This window comes from Eptatretus burgeri, chromosome 18 (assembly GCF_056783735.1).
Source record: "Eptatretus burgeri isolate ZD-2024b chromosome 18, Ebu_testis_v1, whole genome shotgun sequence".
Taxonomy (NCBI): domain Eukaryota; kingdom Metazoa; phylum Chordata; class Myxini; order Myxiniformes; family Myxinidae; genus Eptatretus; species Eptatretus burgeri.
This window is the reverse complement of record NC_140978.1, coordinates 40,711,368-40,738,976: the sequence shown is the minus strand read 5'-3', so window position 1 is coordinate 40,738,976 and position 27,609 is coordinate 40,711,368. Positions and strand designations below refer to the sequence as shown.

The window sequence follows — 27,609 nt, the reverse complement described above, 5'->3', positions numbered from 1 at the left end:
CGGAGCGCTGAAAACAACTTCCGGGTCACAGAATGGGGGGAGCGGATGGGGCGGAGCGCTGCAAACAACTTCCGGGTCACAGAAGCAGAGAGTTGAGGAAAAATGGCATCTTGTATTTTATTTTATTAAAATCCATTTATCTGAGGACGTCCATCGAACCCAAACCCAAATAAATCTACCAAAAAAAAAACATTTATCCGTCCCAATCGATGGTCCCATCGGTTCGTCAGCGCAACGCGGCGTGCACGAATTCCGGTCACTGACTCGGCACTTCCGGGCGAGGGTCTTAACTCCGTTTCCGCTCCGAATCCCAAACACCGCCGAGAACCGCACGTGGTGGTCCCAAACACCGCCGAGAAGGGGCAGCGCGTGGTGCGAGCACGGTTGGTTGTCGGGTACCGTCACCCATAATCGCGCCGGTGTGCCGGACCCGTGAAACAGCGACACCATGGATCGGGGAGAGAGCCGCTCGCGTCTCGACGCGGAGTTCTTCACCGACGATGACTACGTCCGAAAGGGGACTCGAGAGTACGAGGACTTTTGGCGATTCGCGTCTCGCTGGAAGTCGTTTAAACGACGTCGCCGGGCGACGGCGGACGCCTCGGAGTGTCGGATGGTCGGCGTGCTGAAGTCCGCCGGGGAGAGCCTCGACCTCCCGAGGACGTACGACCCGGCTCTGAGACTCAACGTGCTCCTGGAAGGTCGCGGACGCCGCGCCGACCCCGAGCTCGCCGAGTCCCTCTCGGTGCTCCATCACTACCTGGACTTTAGCCAAAGACAGCGACTTGGTAAGTTGTCCAAACTTCTCCGGGATCAGAGGAAGCTTCCCATCTGGCCGTACAGGGACGCGATAGTCCGTGCGGTCCAGGGTCACCCGCTGGTGCTGATCGCCGGAGACACGGGCTGCGGCAAGTCGACGCAGGTGCCGCGCTACCTGCTGACCGCGGGTCACGAGAACATCGCGTGCACGCAGCCTCGGAGGATCGCGTGCGTCTCCCTGTGCAAGAGGGTCGCCTACGAGACCCTGGGCCGAGGAGGGTCTCGAGTGGGCTTCCAGATCCGCTTCGACTCCTCGAGAACCTCGGCCACCAAGATCCTGTTCCTCACCGAGGGTCTACTACTCCGGCAGGCGCAGCGGGACGCGTGTCTGTCTCGCTACAACGTCGTGGTGGTGGACGAGGTCCACGAGAGACACCTGCACTGCGACTTCCTCCTGGGTCTGCTTCGCCGGGTGTTGTCCCAACGGCACGACCTCAAGGTAGTCCTGATGTCCGCCACCATCAACGTCGGCCTCTTCTCCCGATACTTCGATGCCGCTCCCGTCATCCGAGTTCCAGGAAGACTTTTCCCGATAAAAGTGATCTATCGGCCGATACCGCCCGAGGAGCAGGCGGGCAAGACCGAGAGGCTGGACCCGAGGCCCTACTTGAGGATCTTGCAGACTATCGACGAGAAGTACTGCGCGGAGGAACGTGGTGACCTCTTGATGTTCCTGAGCGGGATGGCCGAGATCTCGGCCATCGCGGACGCGGTGCGGTCCTACGCCGCTGACACGAAGCGCTGGATCGTTCTGGCACTCCATAGCTCACTTTCTGCTGAGGAACAGGACAAGGTGGCAAAATGCAATGTCACCGATGTCAAACGGTGTCCGAGCGTAGTTTGTAGCTCATTGCACGAACCGGCTAATCCCACGATGCAGAATCCTTTGGTGTGATGTCACGTCATCTCCAAACTAATAATAATATACCACAAGTCTGGAGACGGCGATGGTTCACAAGCAATGTACACGGTTCGCCTTTTTTTGTCTTTTGACCTTCGAGGGGACACCACGGGCAAACTGGCGGGAATCGGGAAAAACGTGAAGATTGAAAGTTGTAGTACTCGAAGAGCACGACTTGCATACCAACTTTTATTCGAAACAGTTGAAAACCCCAGAAGCTCGATGTCCAATTTATTGATTTTTTTTTGACATTTTCTAAGTTCGTGACCTTGTGACCTTGACCTTGGCCTTGACGAAAATGAAAAATCGAGCTCCATGGGGTCCCCTCGATCCCACGGGTCCCCTCGACCCCAATGGCAGATGCCATTGGGCTAACCAAATACCGAACTCCCTGCCAGATTCGACAAACCCCCTCGGAGAAGATGTAACTTGAAATCGGCTACCCCCTAAAAATACGTTTTGGGGCGTGGCTCCGCCCATAATGGGCGCACCACGCCCATTCTCAGGAAAACACAACGAGATCATGATACAAACCTCCCACCCAAATTTTATCAGGATCGGATCAAAACCCACGGAGCTATGCTCGGGACAGACAGACAGACAGACAGACAGACAGACAGACAGACAGACAGACAGACACACAACCATAACGAATATAGTGGTCACTCACTGACTCGTGAACCAATAAGATGAATATTTGGAGTAATTGTGCTTTCATTTTGTCTCTGTCTCTCTGTCTCTGTCTCTGTCTCGACTCATGGAAGAACAAGGTTAAATTGATAGTGGGGTCACATGACGACAATTGAGCACAACCATCATCATCAAAGGAATGAGCGAGAGACACACACACACACACGCACACTGAAACGTGCAAGTAAGTTGGTTCAAGCTGTTTGAATGTAAAAATGAAGAACGAGTCTTTGATCCATTGATTTGTGTTGATCGATAGGTAGAACAATGGATGAACTCAACAAGATGATGATTGCCGTTCAAAGCGAGGAGAAGCTGACGTTTCGTGCGTTAACCCTTCACCGGAGCAAATGAGCAGACGACCTTGATTGTCTTTTGCTTCGATGAAGGGTGAATGACCGAAACATCATCTTCTCCTTGCTTCCCACAGCAGTTGGCATCGCACAATCGATCTCCTGTTGATGTCATCCAATGAGCTTGAGTGTAAAGTTTGTCTAACTAGTGGGCAGGTAAACTACACAAACGGCTCCGCGCTCATGAAGCAATGTAACATCCTCTTGCCGATCTCCTTACCCAGGTGTTTGATAATCCACCAGAAGGAGTCAGAAAGTGTATCATCTCCACGAATATTGCCGAGACGTCGGTCACGATCGATGGAGTTCGTTTCATCGTGGATTCGGGTAAGCCTTGTGTTCTGGTGAATTCCCACACCCACTAAAACGATTAAAGAGCACGTCGGAATGGCACAGCCGGTGGGTCTTCCCACTTATTATTTACTTCGGTGGTGTTGCTTTTCAACTTTGGCCTTGTTTTGTGTTTTTTGTTTTGTTTTTTTAAGCACCAGTCATCCATAGCCTTTTGTGCGGGTGAATCTTTTGGCCCGTGCTCAATGTGCTTTACAGGGAAGGTGAAGGAAATGAACTTTGACAAGACATCCAAGATGCAGAGACTCCAGGAGTTCTGGATCAGCCAGGCGAGCGCTGAACAGCGAAAGGGCCGTGCGGGGCGTACCGGGCCTGGCATTTGTTGGCGTCTCTACGCGGAATCTGACTATGATGCCTTCACAGCGTATGCTGTGCCTGAAATTTTGAGGTTACCTCTGGATTCCCTAGTGCTGCAGGCAAGTAGAACGGTACCTTTGTTTGCATCGCCGGTCCTTTGTACCTTCACATTGCTGATACTGGTGCCAGTGTTGTATTATTCATGTTATCTTCGGTTCTAGTTCTTGAACGGACAGAGTCAATCACTTATTCATGTGAAATTCCCGTCAAGCCATCTTTGGGAAGTGCTATATTTGGTGCAGATTACCAAATTAATTGTTTAAGACTCATGGATGAGAGATCGAGCTGACTCGTTCAGTAACGAGCGTTCGCCATCGCACACCTTTGTTGAGACGAGCGCACGATGATGTAAAAAGTGCACTCGTGTCTCTTAATTCCCTCGTCTTGCGATATGCTGCTGCAGATGAAAAGCATGAGCATGGGAGACCCACGAGTGTTTCCCTTCATTGAGCCACCAGAGAGCACCAGTTTGGAGAGCTCGATGACATTCCTAAAAGAGCAGGGAGCGCTGGACGAGCATGAGGAACTGACCGCGATGGGCAGGGTTCTTGCAATGCTTCCCTTGGATGTGATTGCGGGTGAGGATTCTCCACGTAGTTTACACTTTGTGTCGGTTTCAAATTCATCATGCTGTTTCTTGTGCGGTGTTGATAAAGCGATCGAATAAATACATTTTAAAACATTTCCCCTGGTTACTCGGGGGTGCAGTGGAGCACTTGGGGAATCTGTTAAAATGGCAATTTTGCTTTTGAATAACAGTTTGATTCGTCGGGAGGAATCCCAGGATCACTTGGAAAAGCTTGCCACAAAAGGTTTTATGGTTGATTTGAGTTCATTAGCGTCCCGAGTGATGATTTCTGGTGGAAAATGGGTCGATGGTGCAATTTTTGAATTGACTAGCCGGGAAGTGACGATGGTTGGCGGGCATTATTGAACAATGCCACGATAGGTACAATTGAGTTAGTGGAAGCTTTTGAGGAAGCCCTACCGTAAAAACCTATCTCTTCCGTCAAAATTGACCAAATCAAATTGGATTTTTTTATATGTTGTACTTATGGACATTACGCACAGCTTCTAGGAAATGAAATTGCGAGAAAAAAATCTAGAAAAAATAAATAAATAAATTAGTTCAAGTGGGCGTGACTCCGTCCACAAGGGGCATGGGATGCCCCTCATACAAAAAGACACAACTAGACCATACTATCTAGCTTGTGTCCAAGATTCATCAAGATCGCATCAAACGTCACGGAGCTATGCTCTGGAGAGAGTCACAGACAGACAGACAGACAGACACACAGACACAACAAAAATAAATAGTGGTCACTGCTGACGCCCGCGAACCAATAACCATAGAAACGAACGTAGTACCACTTTTCTCACTAATTCTGTGATGGGAAACTCATTTCTGGCATTAGTTTGTTGTTTTGATGTCATGTTGGTGTCAAAATTAAAGATAGCCGCCAGCATCTATGTCCAAATAATTTTATAACATCAGGCCACTCATTTAGTTCTCCAATTGTTTTTGAAATTGTAAACTTTGTATTCCAATTTATTTTGGTCATAATTCTAAATTACATCATCTAATAAAAGGCTCTTTCTAACCACTGACTGATATTAAAGATCGGTGCCTTCCGGGTGACGTAGAAAGCTGCAATTTTGCGTGCCGATGGACGACAAACCCGGTACACCGGAAAAATTCACAGAATCATCGGATAACATCCATAAATAGGAAAAAAGATGTAGGTGAGTTGCACGGTACTCGGGAAGCACGGTAATTTTGCATGCCGACAGACATCGAAACCGACACGGCAGGAAAAAAATCACAGAACCATCGGAAAGCATCCCTAAATAAATGAAATTAAATAAATGAAAAATCAAATGCAGGTGAGCGACCCGAGACAATGGGGAAGCACGGTTCATATGCTTTCACAATGTGTCAGCATACCTCGCTAGTAAGACATAAACTTAATGTCTAAATATAAATGGATAAAGATATCTACCATAGCACAGAGTAAGCACAAAGAAAATTTAATAAGATGGGATGTATCCGTTCATCATGACTCGCTTATTGATCACTCATTCATGATCGCTATCATCATCCTCTTCATTTTGTTGAACTTGGGATTGTTTGTGAGTGAGAGGGTTTAAGCATGCTTTGCCTCGTTCACATGCACAGAAGATAGTACAGCTCACCTCAGCACAACCACAGCTGCGTGATTTTTGCAAGTGGACGACCCACATCCACACCTGATGATGATGAGTTTGCGAACGTCATCAGCAGCCACTGATACTCCCTCGGCCACTGTACGGGGGATGAGCATACCTCGGTGGTCACGTTCCCAAATGAATGTACAAGGATCCATGGCAGGTGGAGCCTCCCTGAAGGCTGTCTTCCAAATGGAGACCTGCAGGTGACATCGCATCACATTCTCATGGAAAGCTTCCGATGTTGGTGGGAGTGACTGCAGCTTTGGGGAGACAGCTGTGCTTTTCCAGTGTGATGTTTCTCCATCTTCTGGCCGCATTCTGTTTTTCAAGTGCAGCTCTCCATGACTTACCCATATGCAGCTCGTATGAATGCTGTTGCTTGTGATTTATTTGAAGACCGTTGTTTTGAACCGATTGTGATCTCACTGCCCACATCGGGGACTCGCCGCTCAAAGTCGCAAGACCCAAACACCTCGTTTGCGAGATCACATTTGTCAAATTCGCCACCGAGTGCCAGTTCATAGCCGCAAGGGAGGGTGCGAAGGTAGAGCGGCTGAGAGTTGCAGTTGCGCTGCCAGCGGACATGGACCATTTGATAATTGCTCCATTTCTGCGTTGAATCACAAGATTCCCCCCTGTTTTTCCAACCAAAGTACTTTGGATCTCCGATGGCTTGTCAATCGGGCGTAATCTCCTCACGGGCAAAATAACGTGAACACGAACATGACCATTTGCTAATGATCAGTTTGTCTGCTTTCTTTTCCATCAGGGCTTTCACCCCTCACGTCTCAGCACTCTCTTCCAACGACGCAGCGAAGTCTGATCTCACGGAAATTTCACCCACGTCGTGCTCGCCAAGAACGGATGTTTTCCCACTTCCTTTGCAGAATGTGAAGCAGATGCACATACAAACACCATTTTGAGAATCTCCCAGAAAGTCCGATGAGGGAAAACAACTTAAAACGAGCACAAGTAGACTCTCGGTAATGACCTAATACACAAGTCCAGGTACAAAGCTACAGCGAACAATGCGACCAGAAGTACATCGGATGGAAAAAAAAATGGCTGATATTAGTTGATTCAAGCTTGAAGAGCCCCAACTGTGGTGGTGGTGAAGATCTGGCGATTTGAGAGAGGCTCAATTGACTACGTGCAGGACAAATTGGAATCGGCTATTCCTTTTGAGTTCTGCCGCCAAAAAGCTCCGAAAAACTTGAGGACAAAACGATTGGCAGTCAAAGGATATGATGCATTTTAGAAACCTCTTAACGCTGTGAGGTCAGCAATGTTGTCAGGCTTTTTGGGCGTCCTGATGATGAGGCAGTTTCTGTCCCTTTCACCCCAGCCCCCCCCCCCAGCTCTGGCATTACAGACATCGAGCCTTTTTTTGCCCTTCTTTCCCTTGGGACAGAGGGAATGTGAGGTTATGGCAGGAATTTGTGAATTTTTTTTGCCCATTATGTTGGTGATGGCTCATGTGCTCTTCGCCTACTATTGCATCAGTGGCATAGCTGCACGCTCAACCGGTGATACTACCCCACAGCATTGTGCTACATACGCATGATGAAGAAGAAGAAGAATAGCCATTGTTATTCCTCAAGTAATAATTGTTGTCAGGAACAGATTAATGAAAAGAGTTGCTTGTGCATTATGGGTGCACCTGGCCATCGCTGAGCATCTTCTCTTCTGTTTCAGGAAAGGTGCTGATCACGGGATCTTTGTTTTCTGTGCTGGAACCAGTGCTGACTGTGGCAGCTGCTTTGAGTGTGCAGTCTCCCTTTGTTCGCTCGGCCTTCACTAACCCAGAGTTCAGCAGGGCACGCCACTCACTCGAGAGTAACCATGGAGACCCGTTCACTCTCCTGAATGCGTTTAACGAGTGGGTTCACGTGAGTACACCTTTGTCACATTGAGGGATTGGTGATTGGGAATTGAAACCTCTTTTATCACTCTTCTCATCTTGGGGAGCATAAAACGGAAAAACGGCGCATTTTTCTTTCAGCCCGGTGCGCATTGTAGCGCAATTCCAGGTTTAGAAACCACTTTTTTTTCCCCCATTCCTCCTCCATTTGTTCTTCCACTGATGTGGGAATCACGGGAAACAAGGGAGAGGAATTTAATCTGAGTTTTATTGCCCCGGGGGAAAATGGAGTGTGACGGGTTAACACGGGCACGACCCACCCACGGTGAACCGTCTTGCTTCGGGGAGCCGGAACAATAAAGTTCTTGTGCTGTGGGGTGCGTACTCGGGCTGATTATGGTGATGTCGGCACATGCATGCACGAGTGATAATGGCCAGAGACGTCTCGCTGTTGATCCATTCGCGACTGCAGAGGTCTGAGAGCGAAGATCAATGCAACAAGTACGTTCAACATGCCGGCAGTCCTGGCCATTCCAAAGCTTGTATACCAATGGGAGCAATGTAGCTGATGTCATCACGCTGAGTGTAGAACAATTGAGCTAAAACAGGTCATCACGCTGATATAGCAAGAGCTACGTTAAGGGATAGTTACAATACCTGTTAGCATGAGTGTTTGGTCAATTACAATAATGATGAGGTTACATTGATTTATGGTTGGATTAAGCACTTTATACGACCTTTGAACTGGATTAAGCACTGAACACGCTTGGAAATGTTCCAGACGATGACCATCTCGAGTCGCTCGCCCCATCTGGTGAATAGCTCAAGGAAGCGAACAGGCTTTGTTCGACCATGAGACCGGAAGTTGGAATTCGGCCATGACACTCACTTATAGGCCGACTTGCACACACAACGAGTGAAGCGTTTCGCATGCTGTTTATTGGGTGGTCGCTAGACTACCGTTATTCTCAGGTTTGTTAGGGTTAGATAAGATGTTAGGATTCTCCCAAAGGTTTGTCAGGTTTGGTGGGTGAGAAGGAGAGGGTGTTTTGCATTTCAGTGTCGTTTATAAGGCTCGTGGAAGAGCTCGAACACAGAACGGATCAGGACACAACAATAAAAGTAACAGCAGAAAGAGAAGAAGGGAAAGCCATCATCAGGGCTGATGGTGAAAATAAATGGACAACAAAGGATGCTGGTAAGGATGAGGGGTTTGGGAGAATGCAGGGGGGAGATAAGATGGATACTTGAGCAAACTCTCAGAAGGAAAAACTGGAAATTTTGGGGAGTTAGTTTGACGAGTGTAGAAAAGGATCATGGTTTTGGATGGGGGGGTGTTGTTATACATTGCAATACTTCGTGAGGTGGGATCTTATCTTTCTACCTCCCTCTTGCAGGTGAAGGCAGAGGGACGGGCATCCTCAAGGAAATGGAGTCGACGGCATGGCCTGGAGGAACAACGGTTGTACGAGATTGCAAATTTGCGTCGTCAGTACAAGGTACTTCTTCAAACCTGCGAAGTAAGATCTTCCGACATGACTCAATGGATTACTGGATAGAGTACGGGATGGTGTCATTTGTGTTCATGTGTCGTTTCAGGAATTGCTGCAGCAGTACGGCCTGTGTGACAATGATGACAATTACAAGCCTCGTCGATTCGAGCCGAAGCAAATCCAAGAGAGGCGGCGTCTGCGGCAGCTCCGGTCGGAGCAATGTGGTTTACGAAAGGCCAAAGTTTTACGTCTGGAGGATGGAATGGATACTTTTGACGGCGATGATGAAACACCTGATGGTCAAAATACCAACATGCTGCATGAGCTACAGGTAAATGCTGTTGTATCGGATGGACAGCAAAGGCATGAAAAGGGCACTCATTGTTTGTGCCGACTCGTATTTTATCATCATTTTATGCAGAGTCAAGGCATGGAAGAGCGAGAACACAGAACGGTTCAGGATGCAACAGAAGAAGAGGAACAACTGGGGGTTGGGGGAACCACCAGCAGCATGGCCGAAGGATAAAATAGATGGAAACTTGGACAAATAAGGGATGTAGGGAAGAATTAGGGTTAGGGGAGGACGTCTGGGGTGCACAAGATGGATGCTGAAGATGCTGAAGAATGAGCCATTTCCTGAAACTCTCCTGAGCAATTTTGAATTTGAGTCGAGTTCTCTGTGACAAGTTGCAAATGCTCTTCGGACTCGCACTATCCACACTTGTTTCACATTCCAAATCCAGAAAAATGATTTCATTTCATACACGTGATCCGGCCTTTTCATGTTTTCCTTTTAACTCGTGATGCTGTGACCCCAGGTTCAAATCCCAAAATATTGTTGATGACCTCCACCACCGAAGGCGGACGGAAGTTATATTTTCACCCTTGTCTGTCTGTGAGCATGATATCTCAAAAAGTTACGAATGGATTCGCACGAAATTTTGTGAACAGGTTGGGTGTGTGACACGACACAAACGAATTGACTAGATTTTGGTGAAGATCCAGACACGAGAATTTTTCAAGTGATTCTTCATCATTGGAGAGATAGGGCCAAAAACAATATATAGCACGCTATCTCAAAAAGTTGTGAACGGATTCGGACAAAACTTGGTGGATGAGCTCGGTAGGTGACAAGAACGAACAGATTAGATTTTGGTGCAGATCTGGATGCAGATCCAGCCTATCAGTGGGATACAAAACGTAAACTGTTCGGCCTGGTTGAGGTAAGCGCTATACCGAGTGCCGCTCCAGTTTGTTTAAGTTGCAATTTTTGCTTAAACTGATCGTTAATGATATTTATTGGAGGCCACAGTGACAATTCATGTTTTATTTCTTTTAATTCTCTAGTCATGGGGAATTGAACGATATCACATTAGTTAAGCCAAATTTCTTACGATGGTAAATTTGAACATGTAAGTTATTTTTGGGTGGTTTTTTTTTGTGGGATAAAACTGCAAATCGGCAAGTGCTGAACTTTTATTAGTAAACCTGCAAATGTGACAATAAATCAAACCTCATTGACCGCAACGTACCAACTTTGATGGACAATTAAATGTGGGAAATGTAGGCCATTTCGTTGTAGGAAATGTAGGTCATTCTGACCTCCAGACAAATACTATGAACACGTTGGTTCTTGTCGGCCCCAAACAAACATGAGTCTGAACTTTGAAGCCATCTATTTTATTTGTATAATAGCGTAATGCCTTCTCTCTGTGTATATTTCTGTCATCCCCCCCCCCCCCCCGAAACACGAAAACTCTCCACAGAGAGAGAAAAAATATTACGTAAAAGTGTCTTCAAATTGATCCAAACTTACAGGGAAATTATAATTTTTTTTCAACAAGGCAAAAAACTATTTGAACCTTGGTGGTGTTTCAGGCAACAGACTGCTACCGCAATTTCTCCAGCGTTTGTTTGTTTTTTCTGTTAAGAAATATGCCACGATATCTTCGCTGTTTACAAAGATGATGATTTTGGAATTTGATACCACTATATACATCTATTTATACTATCATACGCTGGCTCCTCCATCCGTTTGTGTGTAACATTTCCATTCCACCCACAAAAATGTTGGGACTCAAAATGGCGACACCACCGGTCGAAAGTTTTAGAACACCCCCATTTTTCCGGTTTTTACTGAAATTTAAGCAGTTTAATGCTCCAATGTGCTCTGCATTTTAAACATAGAACAAATAAACAATTGCAGATGAACAAAAAAAAAATCATGGAATCGTTTTGTTGAACAAAATTTAATCTAAATTTTTGACTCTCAACATAGCCACCTTTTGCAGATATAACAGCCGAACATACTCGTGGCATTCTTTCTAGAATGGAAATCAAATATTGTTTGGAAAGTTCTTCCCAACACTGTTGCAGAAATTCCCACAAATGTGTTGCACTTGTAGGTTGCTTTGATTTCACCTTCTGTCCAGTTCCACCCAAACCAGCTCGATGGGTTTTAAGTCTGGAGACTGTGCTGGCCATTCCATGATTTGAAGCCTACCGTCTTGTTCTTTTCTTCTAAGGTAGTTCTCACACAGCCTGGAGGTATGTTTTGGGTCGTTATCTTGCTGTAGGATGAACCCCTGACCAACTAGGCATAGACCAGAGGGTATTGCATGACGCTGCAAAATGCTGTGGTAGCCCTTTTGGTTCAGGGTGCCAGTCACTCTGTGCAAGTCGCTGACTCTGGATCCAGCAAAAGAGCCCCAGATCATCACGCTTCCTCCTCCATGTTTGAAAATTGGTATCACACACTGAGGAACCATCCTTTCGCTTACTCGACGGCGTACAAAAACCCTGTGCGATGAACCGAAGATTTCAAATTTTAATTTATCGGTCCATAAGACCTTGCAGTTTTCAGTAGTCCACTGGCGGTGCTTCATGGCCCAGGAAAGCCTCTTTTTCTTATTTTGCCATCTTAGTAATGGCTTTCTTACTGCCACTCGACCTGTAAAACCTGCAGATCGAAGTCTTCTGTTCACAGTTGAAACTGAGACTTCCTTACTTCGACCAGTGTTAAGCTGTGCTCGAATCTGCTGTCCTGTGAGCCGCCTATAACGCAAGCTGTTGACTCTCAGAAACTTGTCTTCTGATTGTGTTGTGGCTTTGGGTCTGCCAGACCTCTTCCTGTCAGAGTTTCCTCCAGTTTTCAAGTGCCTTTTGTTGGTGTAGGAAACTGTACTCACTGATACCTTGCCCTGCTTTGCAATTTCCCCAAAGGAAAGACCTCCATTTTTAATGGTTATAATGGTCTGTCTGTCTTCCTTTGTTAATTGTCTTTTTCTCACCATTATGATAGCAATATACTACTTCCTGCAGTGCAATATTGTCCAAATAATACTTCATAGGGTGCAGCAACACAGTCTGTTCCAACACTGCTTTTATACAGACAGAGTTTGTAACTAATCAACAAAAGTTGGGACACCTGCAGGAATTGTTTGCATCAACTTTCAAGGCTTAATTTACTTCCATTGCTGCAGAACAGCTGCAGTTGTGAACCCATTACTTCTTCCCTGAAAAGGACCTTTTTTAACAACTGAAATTTACATTATTTTTCAGTTTTTGGTAACCTAAACTTTTTTTTTAACCTCTGGCAGTTTACCGCTTAGCTTTGTACCATTTCAGGTTATTCACTGGACTTCAACTGCTGAAATTTCAGTAAAAACTGGAAAAATGCGGGTGTTCTAAAACTTTTGACCGATAGAGTAGACAATGCAAGTACGTGTACTACCCCGTCGAACCTCGCAATATTTAAAGTGTGAACACCTTTGAATCACCTGGTGGAAAATTATCACTGACTTTTATTATTCGACTTTTATTATTTTATTATTGACTTTTATCACTAGCGGGCCCATTCGTCCATTGGACAGAATTTTCATTGCTTTTCACCTGCTTGTAGCATACCTACCTGCCATACTGCTTGAGCATTAGCTTGCCTTTCACCAAGCCCAGATGTCCTTCAGCCATTGCGGGGATTATACGTCCGTTATGATTATCATTGTTAATATTATAAGTATTAATTAATGTATGCTTTATTGCAATGTTTTCTTATTTAATTTTTGTTATTAGAATGCCATACCATGCAAGGACCTAATAAGATGCTCTCTACATCTTAACGTAGTGTGTGTTTAAAACATGGGAATTGTAACGGCGTTTTATGAAGTTAATTACCCTAATCAACTCAGGGGATCATGATAATTTTGGTGTATCTCAATTCCACATCAGAACGCTCCAGAAGAACTCAACAAAAAACATGCCTCACACACACACATACACACACACACAACTCGTCCATTTATAGTAGAAGGGTCACAGAAGCTGAATCTTCCTGGGACCATGTTGCTTTTTACAGGACTTGAAATTCAAGCTGCGTCACGACCTAAACCAGCTTCAGGCCTCTTCTCAATGTTCACGGGCACTCACATTACAGCAGGTGAACCTGCTCAAGATGGTGCTGAGCAGTGGTTTGTATCCCCAGGTGGCCATCCCGGATGAAAACAACACCACCCGTGGTATCACGGACCAGGTATGTATATCCCGTGTATGTACACAGGATATTCTCTTGAAGCGTACATTGTGCTGCTTGGCTCCGACAGTGATCGAATACTCGTGTCAAATTTTGCAGTTATTCCACACGAGGAGAAAACAGTTTGTGGTGCTTCACCCGAACAGTGTGTTTGCCAATGATCCCAAAATCCTCCTTGCACATGATGACCATAAAAGTGAGGGTCCAGGTACGTCTGCATGCACTTAATCTTGTAGTAATGTTGTAAACAACAAAAGGAGCAACAAATATATAATTTAGCTTTTAAAAACTATTTTCCTTCACTAGTATTGAATTGTGTAAAACACAATCAACACAATATGAATCGCCTTGTGCTTTAGACAAAGGATGGAAACCCCATTTGAACAATATTGACGCAATCGTGGCAGCGTGATTGGGTGATCCTATCAAAATGCTGCCCTTGTGACGCTCATTACAAGATGTAGTTTTATTATCCTCGTGGTTAATGTGGATTACAAGATGTAGTTTTATTATCCCAGTGGTTAATGTAGATTACAGGATGTAGTTTTATTATCCTCGTGGTTAATGTGGATTACAGGATGTTGTTTTGCTATCCTCGTGGTTAATGTAGATTACAAGATGTAGTTTTATTATCCTAGTGGTTAATGTAGATTACAGGATGTAGTTTTATTATCCTAGTGGTTAATGTAGATTACAGGATGTAGTTTTATTATCCTCGTGGTTAATGTAGATTACAGGATGTAGTTTTATTATCCTCGTGGTTAATGTGGATTACAGGATGTTGTTTTGCTATCCTCGTGGTTAATGTAGATTACAAGATGTAGTTTTATTATCCTCGTGGTTCATGGAGATTACAGGATGTAGTTTTATTCGCCCCCGCTGGATTTAGTTCCTTTACGGGGGTTTATGGATTTGGTCTCGATTTTTGTGTCCGTGCATGCGTCTGCAACCATATCTCGGACATGTGTGGACAGTTTTATTCTTACTTGGCACAAAGCCAACACATGATGGTATACATATGTGATCAAAGATCGCCGACTGGCAGCCATTTTAGTTTAAAAAAAAAACCTGATGGTAAACACGTCCTTAACCATTTCTCGGACATGCATTTACCGATATTGTTCAAACTTCGCAGACGGATTATGAGTGAAGGCTTTCATATGCAGTTCATTTTTGTTGACAGCAGATCCAAGATGGCTGACTCGCCGCCATTTTGTTACTTAAATGCGTCCCCCAACCATTTCTCAGGAATGCTTGGCCCAATTTTGTTCAAACTTGGCACAAACACAGTACATGATGGCATACATGTGCACCTCACTTTATTTTGCAATCTGTTCAGATGGCCGACTGGTAACTCTGGTGGCCATTTTAGTTTTAAACAAATACGTGCTTGCCCGTTAACTTTGCACAGACAAATTACGAAAACCACGGGGGTTATGACATCTTGTTTTTTTTTTTTTTAATGTACTTTCTGGGATCATCAGACGTCGTTTTTTTTATGATTCTGTGGTGTTGAATGCGTTTATCGCCATTAAAATCAAATTCTCATGAAAATAATTACCAGAATGAAATTAAAATTCATGTGTAGGGTCATTTTTTTAAAATTCTTTTTTGAAAACCCTAAATAATTCCCATACCCTAAAAACTATATCTGTTCGGAACCTAATATTTTGCATAAATGTAGCCTCATGTTACAGATTACGTGACATGATCCTGAGAGTTATCAGGTATCCCATGATTTATCACGTGACCCGGCAGTGACATTTAACGGTTTTCGCTCAGTCACGCCATGGCGCTCACTGTGGAAGAACGCGTGTTTCTCGTCGAACAACACATCAAGAACCTGTCCTTTAGGGAATGTCAAATTGTATTGCTTTGGTGGTCATGTGAAACCTTCAAAATCGCTCATATGGAAAGGCCATTGCATTCCGCGAAAAATGGTGTTTGGTGTGCTGTGAGGCGGCGAAGAAATATTATTTGCCCAATTTTCTTCTCAGAAACAGTAAACTCAGGATGTTGCATCAAAATAATCCATGAGTTTCTTGTGCATCTTACAGAAGACTAAATCGACCAAGGATGGTTTCAGCTCGATGATGCCACGAGTCACACTTCGCGATACAGCATGAACGAACTTAAGCCACTCTTGGGTGGCCGTATAGTGTCCCAAGTCATCATGGCCACCTCGATCCCCAGATCTTACATCGCCAGATTTCTTTTCGTGGGGATATTTGAAGGATAACAGTGTACGCTACAAATCCACACATTCTCAATGAATTAAAAGCAATAATCTGTGACACAATCAGCAATATTCTCCAAGAAGTGCTCCACCCTGTGTGGGAGAGCATGCTGTGAAGAATGAATTTGTGCCTGCAACATGGTGGTGGACACTTTCACCACTTCATTTAAAGTATTAAATTGTGTGGATCATGTCTCATCCTTCTGTAACATTCGGCTACATTTACACAAAATTTTTCGTTCCTAACGGATATAACTTTTAGTGTATGGGAATTATTTAGGGTTATCGAATAAATAAATAAATAAATATAATCACCCTGTGTATGTATTTGAAAATGGACGTACAATAACTTGTTGCATTTTATTTTCATTTTACCCTCAGATAGTTCCAAACCTGGTTTTGGGGTTGATCCTCAGTTACTGGTTTATGTATCATTCCTGGAAACCACGAAGCCTTACCTAGTCAATGTTTTCCGAGCACCTGCCATACAGGTAAGCATCAATACCAGATATAGAGTTTCAATTTTTTTTTAAATAGCAATGACATTGTCGCGGCTCTGGTGGCCAAGGTTAATCCCCCTGACCCAATTTGTGGTGACAGGTGGTTAAGATCGTCAACCCCGGACGGTCGAACTTCTCCCTTGGAGGCCTACAGCCGAAATTATCGGAGATTAATGTGTGCACGAGGGAAAAGAGCACAATAGCAGAGGGACGGAGGCACGGAGAAGCACAGCACGGGGGGGGGGGGGGGTTAATACTCAAACCCCATGACAAATACACGGATACAGCTTCTTAAAATTAACACATTTAATGAAAATAGACAAATATTTACAAAGGACATTGATAAATGTAATAATTATAAATATATGAGGTAAATTAAAGTCCAAGTCGAGGCGCCTCTCCACACAGACTAAAATACATACAAAGGGAAACAAAATAAAAGAAGACCCTTCCTTTACTCTGGTACTAAGCTTGGCCCAGAGACGGTCTTTCTGGAACTTGGAATTGAGGCGCTTCTATTTGCACATGTAGACGCGCGCAAAATGGCACCAAGTCGCTTCTCTTGTAGCGTGACAAACGTACGCCAGGCAATCTGCGAGCGGCACTCAACACCAAGGCTCAGAGACTCTGTGCAGCTGCTTCGTGCATCGATCGTCCTCACCGACCGCTATTTGTCACACACGAGGCTCGGGGTCCGTTCCTCAGGACCCAACCAAGAGCCGAAGGCCAGCATCTTGCTTCACCATGCGAGTCAATTCTCAGCATGAAGACGAGAATCGTGCCATCTTCTTCATGCATCAGAGGGAAGCCGGCTGGAAAGCCCCGTTCTTACAGGCCATCTCTGAACTACGTTCTTTCTCGAACATGTGCATCCTTTGCTCCACACTCGTGCCTTCCTCACACTGACCTCATGCGTGCGCTCTCTCGATCTCTCGCCTCTTCACACTGGCATCATGCGTGCGCTCTCTGTCCTATTTGGGCGGATGCCTCCCACACCCTCTTCTTCTTCATGCGTCTCACATCACGCCCATCAATCCTCCGCCTCCGGGACATGGCCTGCTCGCACGAAACCCAGGAAGGCGGGGCTACACCGACTCGGCACGTCTGGTTAGCTTCTGACGTCGCACCCATCGATCATCAGCCTCAGGGGCGTGACTTCGCCAACTGTCAGCCTTGGAGGTGGGGCTTCTGCCTGCTCGGCATGTTTGCTTGTTTGTTATTGTGGTTTTGGTTATAAAAACAAGGGGGAGGGGGCAATTACATACTGGGGGAACTTATTCCTAATCCCTATCTAATTAACACCGCACCACCCTCCGTGGGTTGACACGTAACAGAATCTCACAGTTTCCCTACTTAATTACATCGTGATGTCTTCTACACGTCCACGGACTAAACAACTCTATTCAATCCTAATTTAATCATTAAATTCCTCCATTTACCCCCACAATCGTAACAATATATATTTGATCTCCAATGGAACGGCCATGGGGCTGCATATGAAGCTGAATGGTGAACCTCATCAGTGATTCAGTGATTATCCTTCATCAGCGATTAGTCCTTTTCATTTGAATCCAGATGGGTTGAGGAGGCCAGCTCATCGCCGAGGGTCGGGGTTGAGGGTGTGTGAGGTGTGAATTTTTTTTTTTTTTTTAAAGATGAAATCCCTCGTCACACTTTACGTTGTGTAGCAGAAGATAAGGCCATTCACGCTTTTACACAGACCTCTGGTATCTTATACATGTTGCTGCATTTGAGCGTGGGGAGTAATTGCTGAAGTCTATTTATCTGGGGTCTTACCGACGTCTTTGTTCTTTGTTCCTTTCACATTTTTTTTCTGTTATCATTGATTTTTTTGATAATTCTCTTGTTTTGTTTGTTTGTTTTTTGCAATTCTCTTTATTCATTCTAATTCTTGCTTTTTCTTCTCTTTCATCTCTTTTACTCTGTATTTCTGTGTTCTGTCATCAATCTCGAAGGAGAAGTGAATTCTTGTCGAAATTTTTCTGCAATGCTCACTTGGCTGCGCCTGGACGGGTTTTGAGGGTCGTGAAGTCACGGCTGAAACCCAAATCCTATCCAGATTCCTTGTGACGACTCCATCTTTGCTCTACTTCTTTGGGTTCCTTCTTGGTCTTCCCTTTGATTATACACTTTCATCGCATCCATTCAAGGAGAAGTATTGTCGGGCCACACGTATTCGCAGGTCATAAATTTTGACCTTGTACATTCGTGTATTCGGTTTTTTTGTTTATTTATTTTATACTTCAAGACCGGTCTCCTATATCCACTGCCACTGTTATTAATTCAGTCTGGGAATTCTTCCACAGAATACTGCTCTCTCTTATACACAGATTCTACCCATCCTCCCACTCTTGGTCCTGTGGTGAGGCAGTTGCTTAAAAACAACTTGCATTCTCCTCCTGGAAGGCACATCTGACCGAAGGCAACCTCAGATCATTCCAAAAGCCCGCAACAAGCGTGTGTCTGGCCAGAGGATGCTTTCTGGCTCTCCTGGGAGTAATCTCAAGAATGAGCTTTCAAACCTGTCTCCCTCCTCTAAAACCTGGTGGTGCCTTGTCAAGTCTGTTTCTGGAGTATTGTTCCACTTCTATCCCTTTCCTCACTTCAAATGTCACCACAGCCGACTGCTCGTGAGAAGGCCGAATGCCTCAATTCTGTGTTTCCTTCAAAATATTGTGTCCCCAACCACTCAATCTCTGTATCCACCCTTCACAGTTGTACCCAACTGCTCCTGGACTTGTTTGTATTGCACCTGAGAAGGTAGCAAATTTTCTGACAACTCTCGACTGACTCTGGAACTGGACCGCACGGCATCAGCCCACGTGTCCTAAAAACCTTCTCTGCTGCTCTTGCGCTTCCTCCCTCTGCCCTTCTCACCCTGTCATTTACCACAGGTCATCTTCCATGTGCTTGTAAATCAGCTCATCACATCTTTACATTAAAAAGGTGCAAAAACAGATCCTCTTAACTCCAAACCAATCAACTTACTTCCAATCATCAGCAAAGTCATGGAATCCATCATCACAGTTGACATAAAATAATTCCTTTTCTATAAAAGCCTCATTTCAGATTCATACCTGGTCACTCTACCTTGGACATGCTGCTTCGACTCTCCCAACATTGTACGGAGGCCCACAATATCAGACGTGAGATCAGGGCCGTCTCTCTGGACATGTTTCGAGCTTTTGATACAGTCTGCCATCCTGCCTTACTCTCCATACCGTCTGCTTATGGAATCTGAGGCCAACTCCACTCTTGGATTCCTGACTTCTTCCACTCTCGCAGTCAACATGTGGCTCTCAACGGACCCCTTTCTTCTCCTCTCCCTGTCAAGGCTGGAGTACCCCAAGCCGTGTTCTCTGCCCCATATTATTCCAAATATTCATCAATGATCTCACTGACTCTGGAAAATCCTCTTTATATCTTCGCTGATGACTCCACTCTCTGCCGTGACGTCCCTCATCCTTCTGAGAGACAGGCAGCAGCCCCTACCCTCTCTTCAGACTTTGACAAAATCACAAACTGGTCAAACACAATTTTTCTTGTGCATCCATTTTGTCCACCCTTTGCGTTCTCCATTACCCCTCGTCGTTACCTGCATCCCTTGTTTGTCCGTCTTCGTCTACTTTCTCCCTCTGCCCTGCTGTTGCCCCCCCCCCCAATCGACACAGACAGTCGACATCATTCTCAACCTTTTCATGTCAGGCTCATTTGTATTTAGTTGATCTTATCGAGTATTCTGGTAGATTTGACTTAATATGGTGTATTAAGCATTCCACAAAAGTATAATCTGGATATTTTTAATTGTAGCTTGAATATTGTGTTTTCTACTTTGGCACTGGGGTGGAGAACATCACAGCGCACTGGTTGTGACTCTCCCTAATATAAGTGAAGTGCGTCGTGATCACTAAGTCATTTAGCTGCTAGCAAATTCAGACAGTTCAAATGGGAGTAAATGCCGACCATCGAATGGGTGTAAAACGGACGTGCCGTGGTACTTACGAAAAGCTAAAGTGCTTTATGAATTCAGTGTTATGAGATTTTCAATAACCCATCCCTTTTTAAATGTTACAGTGTTTTCAGATGTTAACGCGAAACATCTGCAATCATCATCGATACTAATAAATGTTAATGTGTGTCAGTGTGTGTCCTGTGTGTGCAACACAGTCTGTTCCAACATGGCTTTTATACAGACAGAGGGTTTGTAACAAATCAACAAAAGTTGGGACACCTGTAGGAATTGTTTGCATCAATTTTCAAGGCTTAATTTACTTCCATTGCTGCAGAACAGCTGTGGTTGCTAACCCATTACTAGTTCCCTAAAAATGGCCTTTTTTAATAACTCTGAAATTAACATTATTTTTCAGTTTTTGGTCACCTAAACTTTTTTTTATCTTCTGGCAGTTTACCGCTTGCTTTGTACCATTTCAGGTTATTCACTGGACTTGAACTGCTTAAATTTCAGTAAAAACTGAAAAAATGGTGGTGTTCTAAAACTTTTGACCAGTGTTGTTTTTTTGATGAAATGTGTGTCAGGCAATCGTGCATGAACTGCTTGACGTACACAGAAGATCCATACCCAAACCCTAACAGCTCGGTATTGGACTGGGGAGTTAAATCTCGGAATATTTTTGAAGTTTAACATTGCACAGGTTTTGGCTAGTTTAATGTGATTGAGTGTTTTCTTCATTAATCTTGATTGGGATTAACTTTGATTCTTCTGTTATGCAGGTCCTGTTGCAATTCTCAAGTTCGTTGGATACGAACACTGATTGTCGAAAGGTGGTGGTGGACAGTTGGCTTGAGATTTCCTTTGAGGACAGCGAAGAGGCTCAGAAACTCCTGTGGGCGGCCGTGCGACTTCGCTCGGCTTGGTCGGAACTTTTGAAAGCACACCTCCAAGGTCGTGCCTCGAGTCAGGGCTGTGGAAAGCTAGCTTCGACTCTGTCCTGCAAACTTGCAGAATTTTTGGCAGTGCAGGTAAGGGACCAGAGCATTAAGGTTTCCTCTGCAGGACTAAAGGTCCCTGTCAGTATATGGTCCGGGATATGAAAAAAATTATTGGCTTCAAGCAGGCAGTGCACCACCATCTCATGCCGTCTGTGATCCTGATCCATTATCTTTATTACCTCCATTAATTACAACTGACACTTTACAACTACTGCTGGCAGTGATGACCGGGTAACAAGACGTCCCGCTTTGATCGGACACCTGACCCTGACCCTGACTCATGACATTCAGAATTGTTCTATTTCATTCAGAATGGGATTAAAATAAATTCAGTTCAAATCAAATGGAAGACCAAATCGGTACACAGTCCTGCATTGGAGTAATCAGAATGAACCCGAACAAGCAAAAAGCAAAGATGAAGTCATCAGGAGGAACCTGGACAGGATTTACATTTCAGCAGCTACTACTCTACCCTCAAACCTATCCAGGCACAACCAAGTGAGCCTTATTCAAAAAAAAACAAAGAAACAGGATGAAAAAATTAAATAATTCTGGCTGCCAGACCATGTGTCCGATCAAGTTGAAATGTAAAACATGTATCCCCCGTCACAACTACATAATAATTGTGGCATTTCACATCGATTGATTAAGCAGTTCAAAAGAAAGATTTTTTTTTTTAAGATTTTCGCCAAATCCAATAAGGCTGCCAGACCATGTGACATCAATGATTCATGAATACCCTAGTATTCCCAAGGTTTGGGGAACATTTGTGTGAAGTTTCCCCTTGATCTGTTCAGCTGTTCTGGAGATTTTTTTTTATAGGTTTTAGGATAAATCCAATATGGCTGCCCAACCATGTGACCTATACCGTCATATGTGTGAACCTTTTGTTCCTCATGGATAGGTGGTCATACTTGTAATGTTTCGCCTTAATCTGTTCAACCACTTCAGAGAATATTTTTGATGATTTTTTTTTTAAACAATATGGCTGCCGAATCACATGGCCAATGACATCATCAGCAATTTTTATTTCTGTGGACCATTTTAACCCAAGATGACCCTCAAATTTTCATACTGATCAGACGTGGCGTTCTACATATGCAATTATGACGTCATAATGAAGGCACCTATGTCGTCATAAAAAAAATCGCACTTATTCCCCGTGAAGAGTACTTGCCATGTGCCAAGTTTCAATTTTTCCCTTGGTGCGGATTCAGAGACACAGAGGTCCAAATTTTTCCCGTTTTTCCAACATGGCTGCCATACCACGTGACATATGACATCATAATATTATCATTAAGACATTCTCCATGAGTCGCCGCTCCAATGGTGAAAATTTCATCTCAATCCGACAAGTGGTTGTGGGGAAAAACACGAAAGTTCCGTGCGGACAGACAAATGGACCAAAATGCAATACCATCTCCTTCGTCGAGGGTAATAAAAAGCTGATTGTAATTGAAAAGGCATTGTGTCCGACAAAGAAAAGCGACTATCGTGAAAGAACTCTATTTTGAAAGAACCGGCTTTTGACAAAGTTGTGTACGTCACAAAGTCAGGTTTTTTTTTTTAACTCTTTCGTGTGTTCGTGCATGCGCAGGTGAAATACAAGCTGCGCAGACTCAGCTGCCTGGAAGCGCAAAACCTGTACGTGGGTCCTGGTGTCAATGGTGGGAAGTTTTCTACTGAGGGCCTGATTCCCATCGGACAGAGCAAACCACACCCAAATAAAGGCGGAACGGCTGTCAATGATTTCCTCACCTACAACTGCCTCGTGGTCAGTTCCACTGCCATCAAAAGGCTCCTCCATGTTTTCCATCCCAACACACGAGGCTTCTGTATAAATCCCCACGAGGCTGGGATGCAAGCTCTGTCCAACTTTGTTCATGTTGTCTGCTGATTGGTCTGTTTATCTTCACATCGGATGATTTATATATTTAAGATTAAAATTCTGCTGAAATTTGATTTCTCGTAAAGGAATTTTTTTTTGTGGATTTAGAAGTAATCGTAGATGAATCGCTTAAAAAGTGAACCCCAAAAAATTGTTTGTTTGCCTTTTAAGTTTTGAAACTTTTACAAACTACGACACGTGTGCCTGGCGTGAGTAGATGAGCCATAGAGGTCTCCATTTTTACATCCCATTTGACTTCATACTCAAGGGTTTGCCTGCTTGGCATTCCCATCTGAACGGAGTTCATCCCAGGTTCAAATGTCATGTACTGTGTTGATTTGTCCTTTTAATGTCCTTGTAACTTGCATGAAAGTATGGTGATGTATTTTAGTCTTACTTGTAATGTACATACGAGCTCCTTCATGAGCCTTCGATGGCGGAGAAAAAAAAAATGATGAATAGTTTGATTGTTTTGAGCTTCGTTGAGTTGGAATTTCTCTCTGTGCAGGAGGACAAAACGCTATTTGGCGAATGTCTGCGTGTGTTCTGGACATGTCCGATCTGCAGTCTGCACTTCCCGCTCACACCGTTAGAAAAACTGCAGCATATGGAGGCGTGCACGCTCACAGCACCGGCCGAGCACGAGGAAGGCCAGGAAGGTGAGCCCTGCACAGAGATATCCCAGACGAGGACGGGTCACCTGCCTCTTTCTCCCTCGCCGAGTCATTCTTTCAACAGACCATCTTTTGGTTGGAAATAGTGAACATTTGGAAAGTACTTGTGCTTCATCTCTTCATGGAAACAGCTTCAAAATGGCAACGCCAGATGTAATGCAAGTAGCATGATTGAGGTGGTGATGCTGAATTTTCAGTGCCTATAGGAAGTCTACACCCCCTTTCAAAATGTTCACCTTTTGTTGCCTTTTTTTTGCCAGGAATTAAATTATATTAAACCAGACTTTTTTTCCACCTTTATTTACACATCATAACCCATAACTTCCAAGTGAAAAACGAATTCTACAAATTTCAGAGAATTTATTAAAAATACAAAACTACAATATCTTGGTTGGATAAGTGTCATCCATCCGTGCTGAACTTCTCGAGGCTGGTGGAAATGCTATACTCGTGTCATTGCATGCAGTTATGTGCTCTGCCTGGAACACAGGCATTATTCCAACTGACTGGAAGAGGGGCCTTGTTGTCCCCTCTCTGGAAAGGGAAGGGTGATCGCCAAGACTGCAAAAACTACCGAGGGGTGACGCTGCTCTCCGTGCCAGGCAAGGTCTTTGCTCGGATAAATAAATATTGATAGGATCCACCACCATCTGCTTGAGCACCGTGCCCAGAGCAGTCAGTCTTTACACCAAAGAGATCAACGAGTGACAGTATTCTTTCCCTTCGGGTCCTCACCAAATGCAGACGAGAGTGTCGGCAGGGGCTGCTTGCAGCCTATGTTGATCTCTGCAAAACTTTCGATTCAGTGAATCGGGATGCCCTCTGGAGGATTCTTAGTCTTCGTAAGGTGCCACCAAAACTGATCGATCTGATGTCTGAACTTTGGTACTGAGAGTGCTGTGAGATGTGGTGATACCATCTCCGACTTATTTCCAGTTGTTTCTGGAGTTTGTCAGGGGTGTGTACTGAACCTCACACTTTTCACACCTGTATGGACTGGATTCGGAGATATCAAGCTGCGGTGCATAGTTTTGGGAATGTCAAGATCTCTGACCTTGGTTTCGCAGATGATGCAGTCATCTTTGCGGAGACTCTGAATATCCTTTTGGGGGCCCTCGAGGTGCTGAATGAGGAGTCGGAGCCGCAGGGATTACGGGTTTCCTGGGTCAAAACTAAGATCCAGACTTTCATTGACATCTTGGATGCTGGTATCTTGTCTGTACCTGTTTGTGGTGAGGATGTTGAGGTCACAGAGAGATTCACATACCTTGGCAGTGATATTCACGTCTCTGTGAGCCAGAGGTCAGTAGACGTCTGGGTTGGGCCTGGGGAGCCATGGATTCACTGGATCATGAAGTGTGTCGGTACCTGTGCAGGAGGATGAAAGTCTGAGTCTTCAGGTCCTTGGTGCTTCCAGTCTTGCTCTATGGATGTGAGATTTGGATTCTGACCAGGGATCTGACATGGAGACTTAATTCCAGGTCTCTTTGGAGAATCCTTGGTTATCGCTGGTCGGACTTTGTGTCCAACGAGCGGTTGCTGAGAGAGACTCGGATGAGATTTGTTACCTGCATAGTCCATGAGCGTCAGCTGCGGCTGTATGGACACGTGGCTCGTTTTCTTGACGCTGATCCTGCTCACCAGATTCTCTCAGCAAGGGAGCCTCATGAGTGGAGGAGGCCAATGGGCTGACCACGTGCCTCATGGTTGCAGCAGATTGATCAGCATCTCAAGGAGATGCGGATGGGCCAGGCATCTACCTGGGGGATGGCCAGACGGAGGCCCCTGGAGTACCGGCAGAAAGTGGATGCAGCGATGTGCTCCTCCGGCGTATGCTCCCATTCCTGACCTGACCTGACCTAATTGTACAGGCCAGACTTGTGGAGTCCTTGGGATATTGTCACATGCACAGAGTGACCAGTCTTTGCCATAAAGGCCTGTAGCTCTTTCAAAGTTACCATTTGCCTCTTGGTGGCCTCTCTGATCAGCCTCCTCCTTGCTTGGTCATCCGGTTTGGAGGGACGGCCTGATCTAGGCAGGGTCTTGGTGGTACCATACACCTTCCACATCTTAATGATTGTCTTTACTGTGCTCCAAAGGATAATCAAGGCCTTTGAAATATTTTCATATCCATTCCCTGACCTGTGCCTTTCCACAACTTTATCCTGGAGGTCTTTTGAAAGCTCCTGTGGAACTCATGGTTGAGTGTTTGCTGTGAAATGTATTACCCTGTCAAGGAAACCTATAGGAACAGCTGATTTTATTCTGAGATAATCAGAATCACTGCAATGTAAAACAGGTGGAGGACAGTTGACTTGGTGTGTGATTTTTGAAGGTGATTGGTTGCACCTGAGCTAATTTACAATTGCTGTTATCAGGGGGGTGCGGGGGGTGGATGCATTCAACCAAGATCTGCTTGTTTTGTATTTTTAAAATTAATTTTCTGAAATTTGTAGATTTTGTTTTTCACCTCGAAGTTGTGGGTTAAAATGTGTAAATAATGGTGGGAAAAGTCTGGTTTAATGTAATTTTATTCCAGGCTACAAGGCAACAAAAGGTGAAAACATTGAAAGGGGGTGTCGACTTTCTATCGGCACCGTAGCTTCGAACCGATTTATGAGATGAGGATTTTATTTTTTAACTCCACTGGTTCATGAAACATTTTCCAGGAGAGAGTTGTGGGAAACAAGGATCTTTATGAGGGAGTATCTGCCCCATGGAAGGTCAAAATGCAGTCGATTGGTAGGAGTCAGGATGGTTGGGTTTATTAAGTAATGGGATGAAACCTTGGTGAGCAGATGGGTATTTATCTCGATGTCAACCCAACTTTTCCTCTGCTGCCATGATCAGATAGACAGGGCGGTTCTCCAAGACACCATGCAGTACAATGCTGCATTACGCCTCTTGTGTGTCATTACCTCTGTAACCCAAGGTGGACGGAGGTTATGTTTTCATATCTGTCTGTCTGTGAGCAGGATATCTCAGAAAGTTATAGACACATTCAGATGAAACTTGGTGGACACGTTGGATGTGTGTCAAGGATGAATTGCTTAGATTTTCATGAAGGTCTGGATCCGTCCACTAGAATTTTAAAGGGATTCTTTACCATTGGGAGATGGGGCCAAAATTATATACAGTATCGTGTAGCACGATATTTCAAAACGTCGTGGATCCATTCGGACGAAACCTGGTGGATGAGTTTGAGTATGTGACGAGAACAAACCGAGGAGATTTTGATTAAGGTCTCGATCGAGAACCGGCCTATCAGTGGGCTACAAAATGTAAACTGTCCTGTGTGGCAGAGGTACGCATTCCACTGAATGCCGTTCTCGTTGTTCATGCATCCATACCATGATGCACAGCCAGAAACAGCTTGAATATATACTCTTTTTTTTTTTTTTTCTTTTCTTTTTTTGCAGAAAAGAAAAGCAGCAGCTCATCTCACCTGCAGCAGTTGTACCATTGTGCATCCTGTGAGCAGGACCTGCTCCTGACCCCTATGGAGATCATTAAACACCGGAGGACACACAAGTGATCAGTTGCATCATGATTGTCTTAAAGAGTCTTCGTTGCCATCCTTTAAATGGACAACGATGCGCGAAGCCTTCGGCTGTACATCGGACAGGTTATTGGCGTGGGAACAATTGAAGGCGTCATGTTTGTCAGCCATTGGGATTCCCTTTCTGTAAATGTGCACAACATGTACAACACCAACTATGTTTAAACCACTGAGAATTTGTATTTTACGTAATTTATTAAATTACATGATGAGTATTTTA

At 44.7% G+C, this 27,609-nt stretch overlaps 1 protein-coding gene across 1 annotated transcript; it reads left to right on the top strand.

The window, feature by feature from the left end:
- Positions 1-83: 83 nt before the first annotated feature.
- DHX34 (DExH-box helicase 34) lies at positions 84-27,609 on the top strand. Its single transcript, XM_085863778.1, has 14 exons — positions 84-1,612; positions 2,988-3,090; positions 3,313-3,530; positions 3,875-4,049; positions 7,375-7,568; positions 8,938-9,039; positions 9,140-9,364; positions 13,388-13,561; positions 13,661-13,769; positions 16,179-16,288; positions 21,050-21,298; positions 22,866-23,042; positions 23,665-23,815; positions 27,250-27,609. Exons 1-14 carry the CDS (start codon positions 449-451, stop codon positions 27,363-27,365), a joined length of 3,267 nt encoding a protein of 1,088 aa, XP_085719904.1. The 5' UTR covers positions 84-448; the 3' UTR covers positions 27,366-27,609.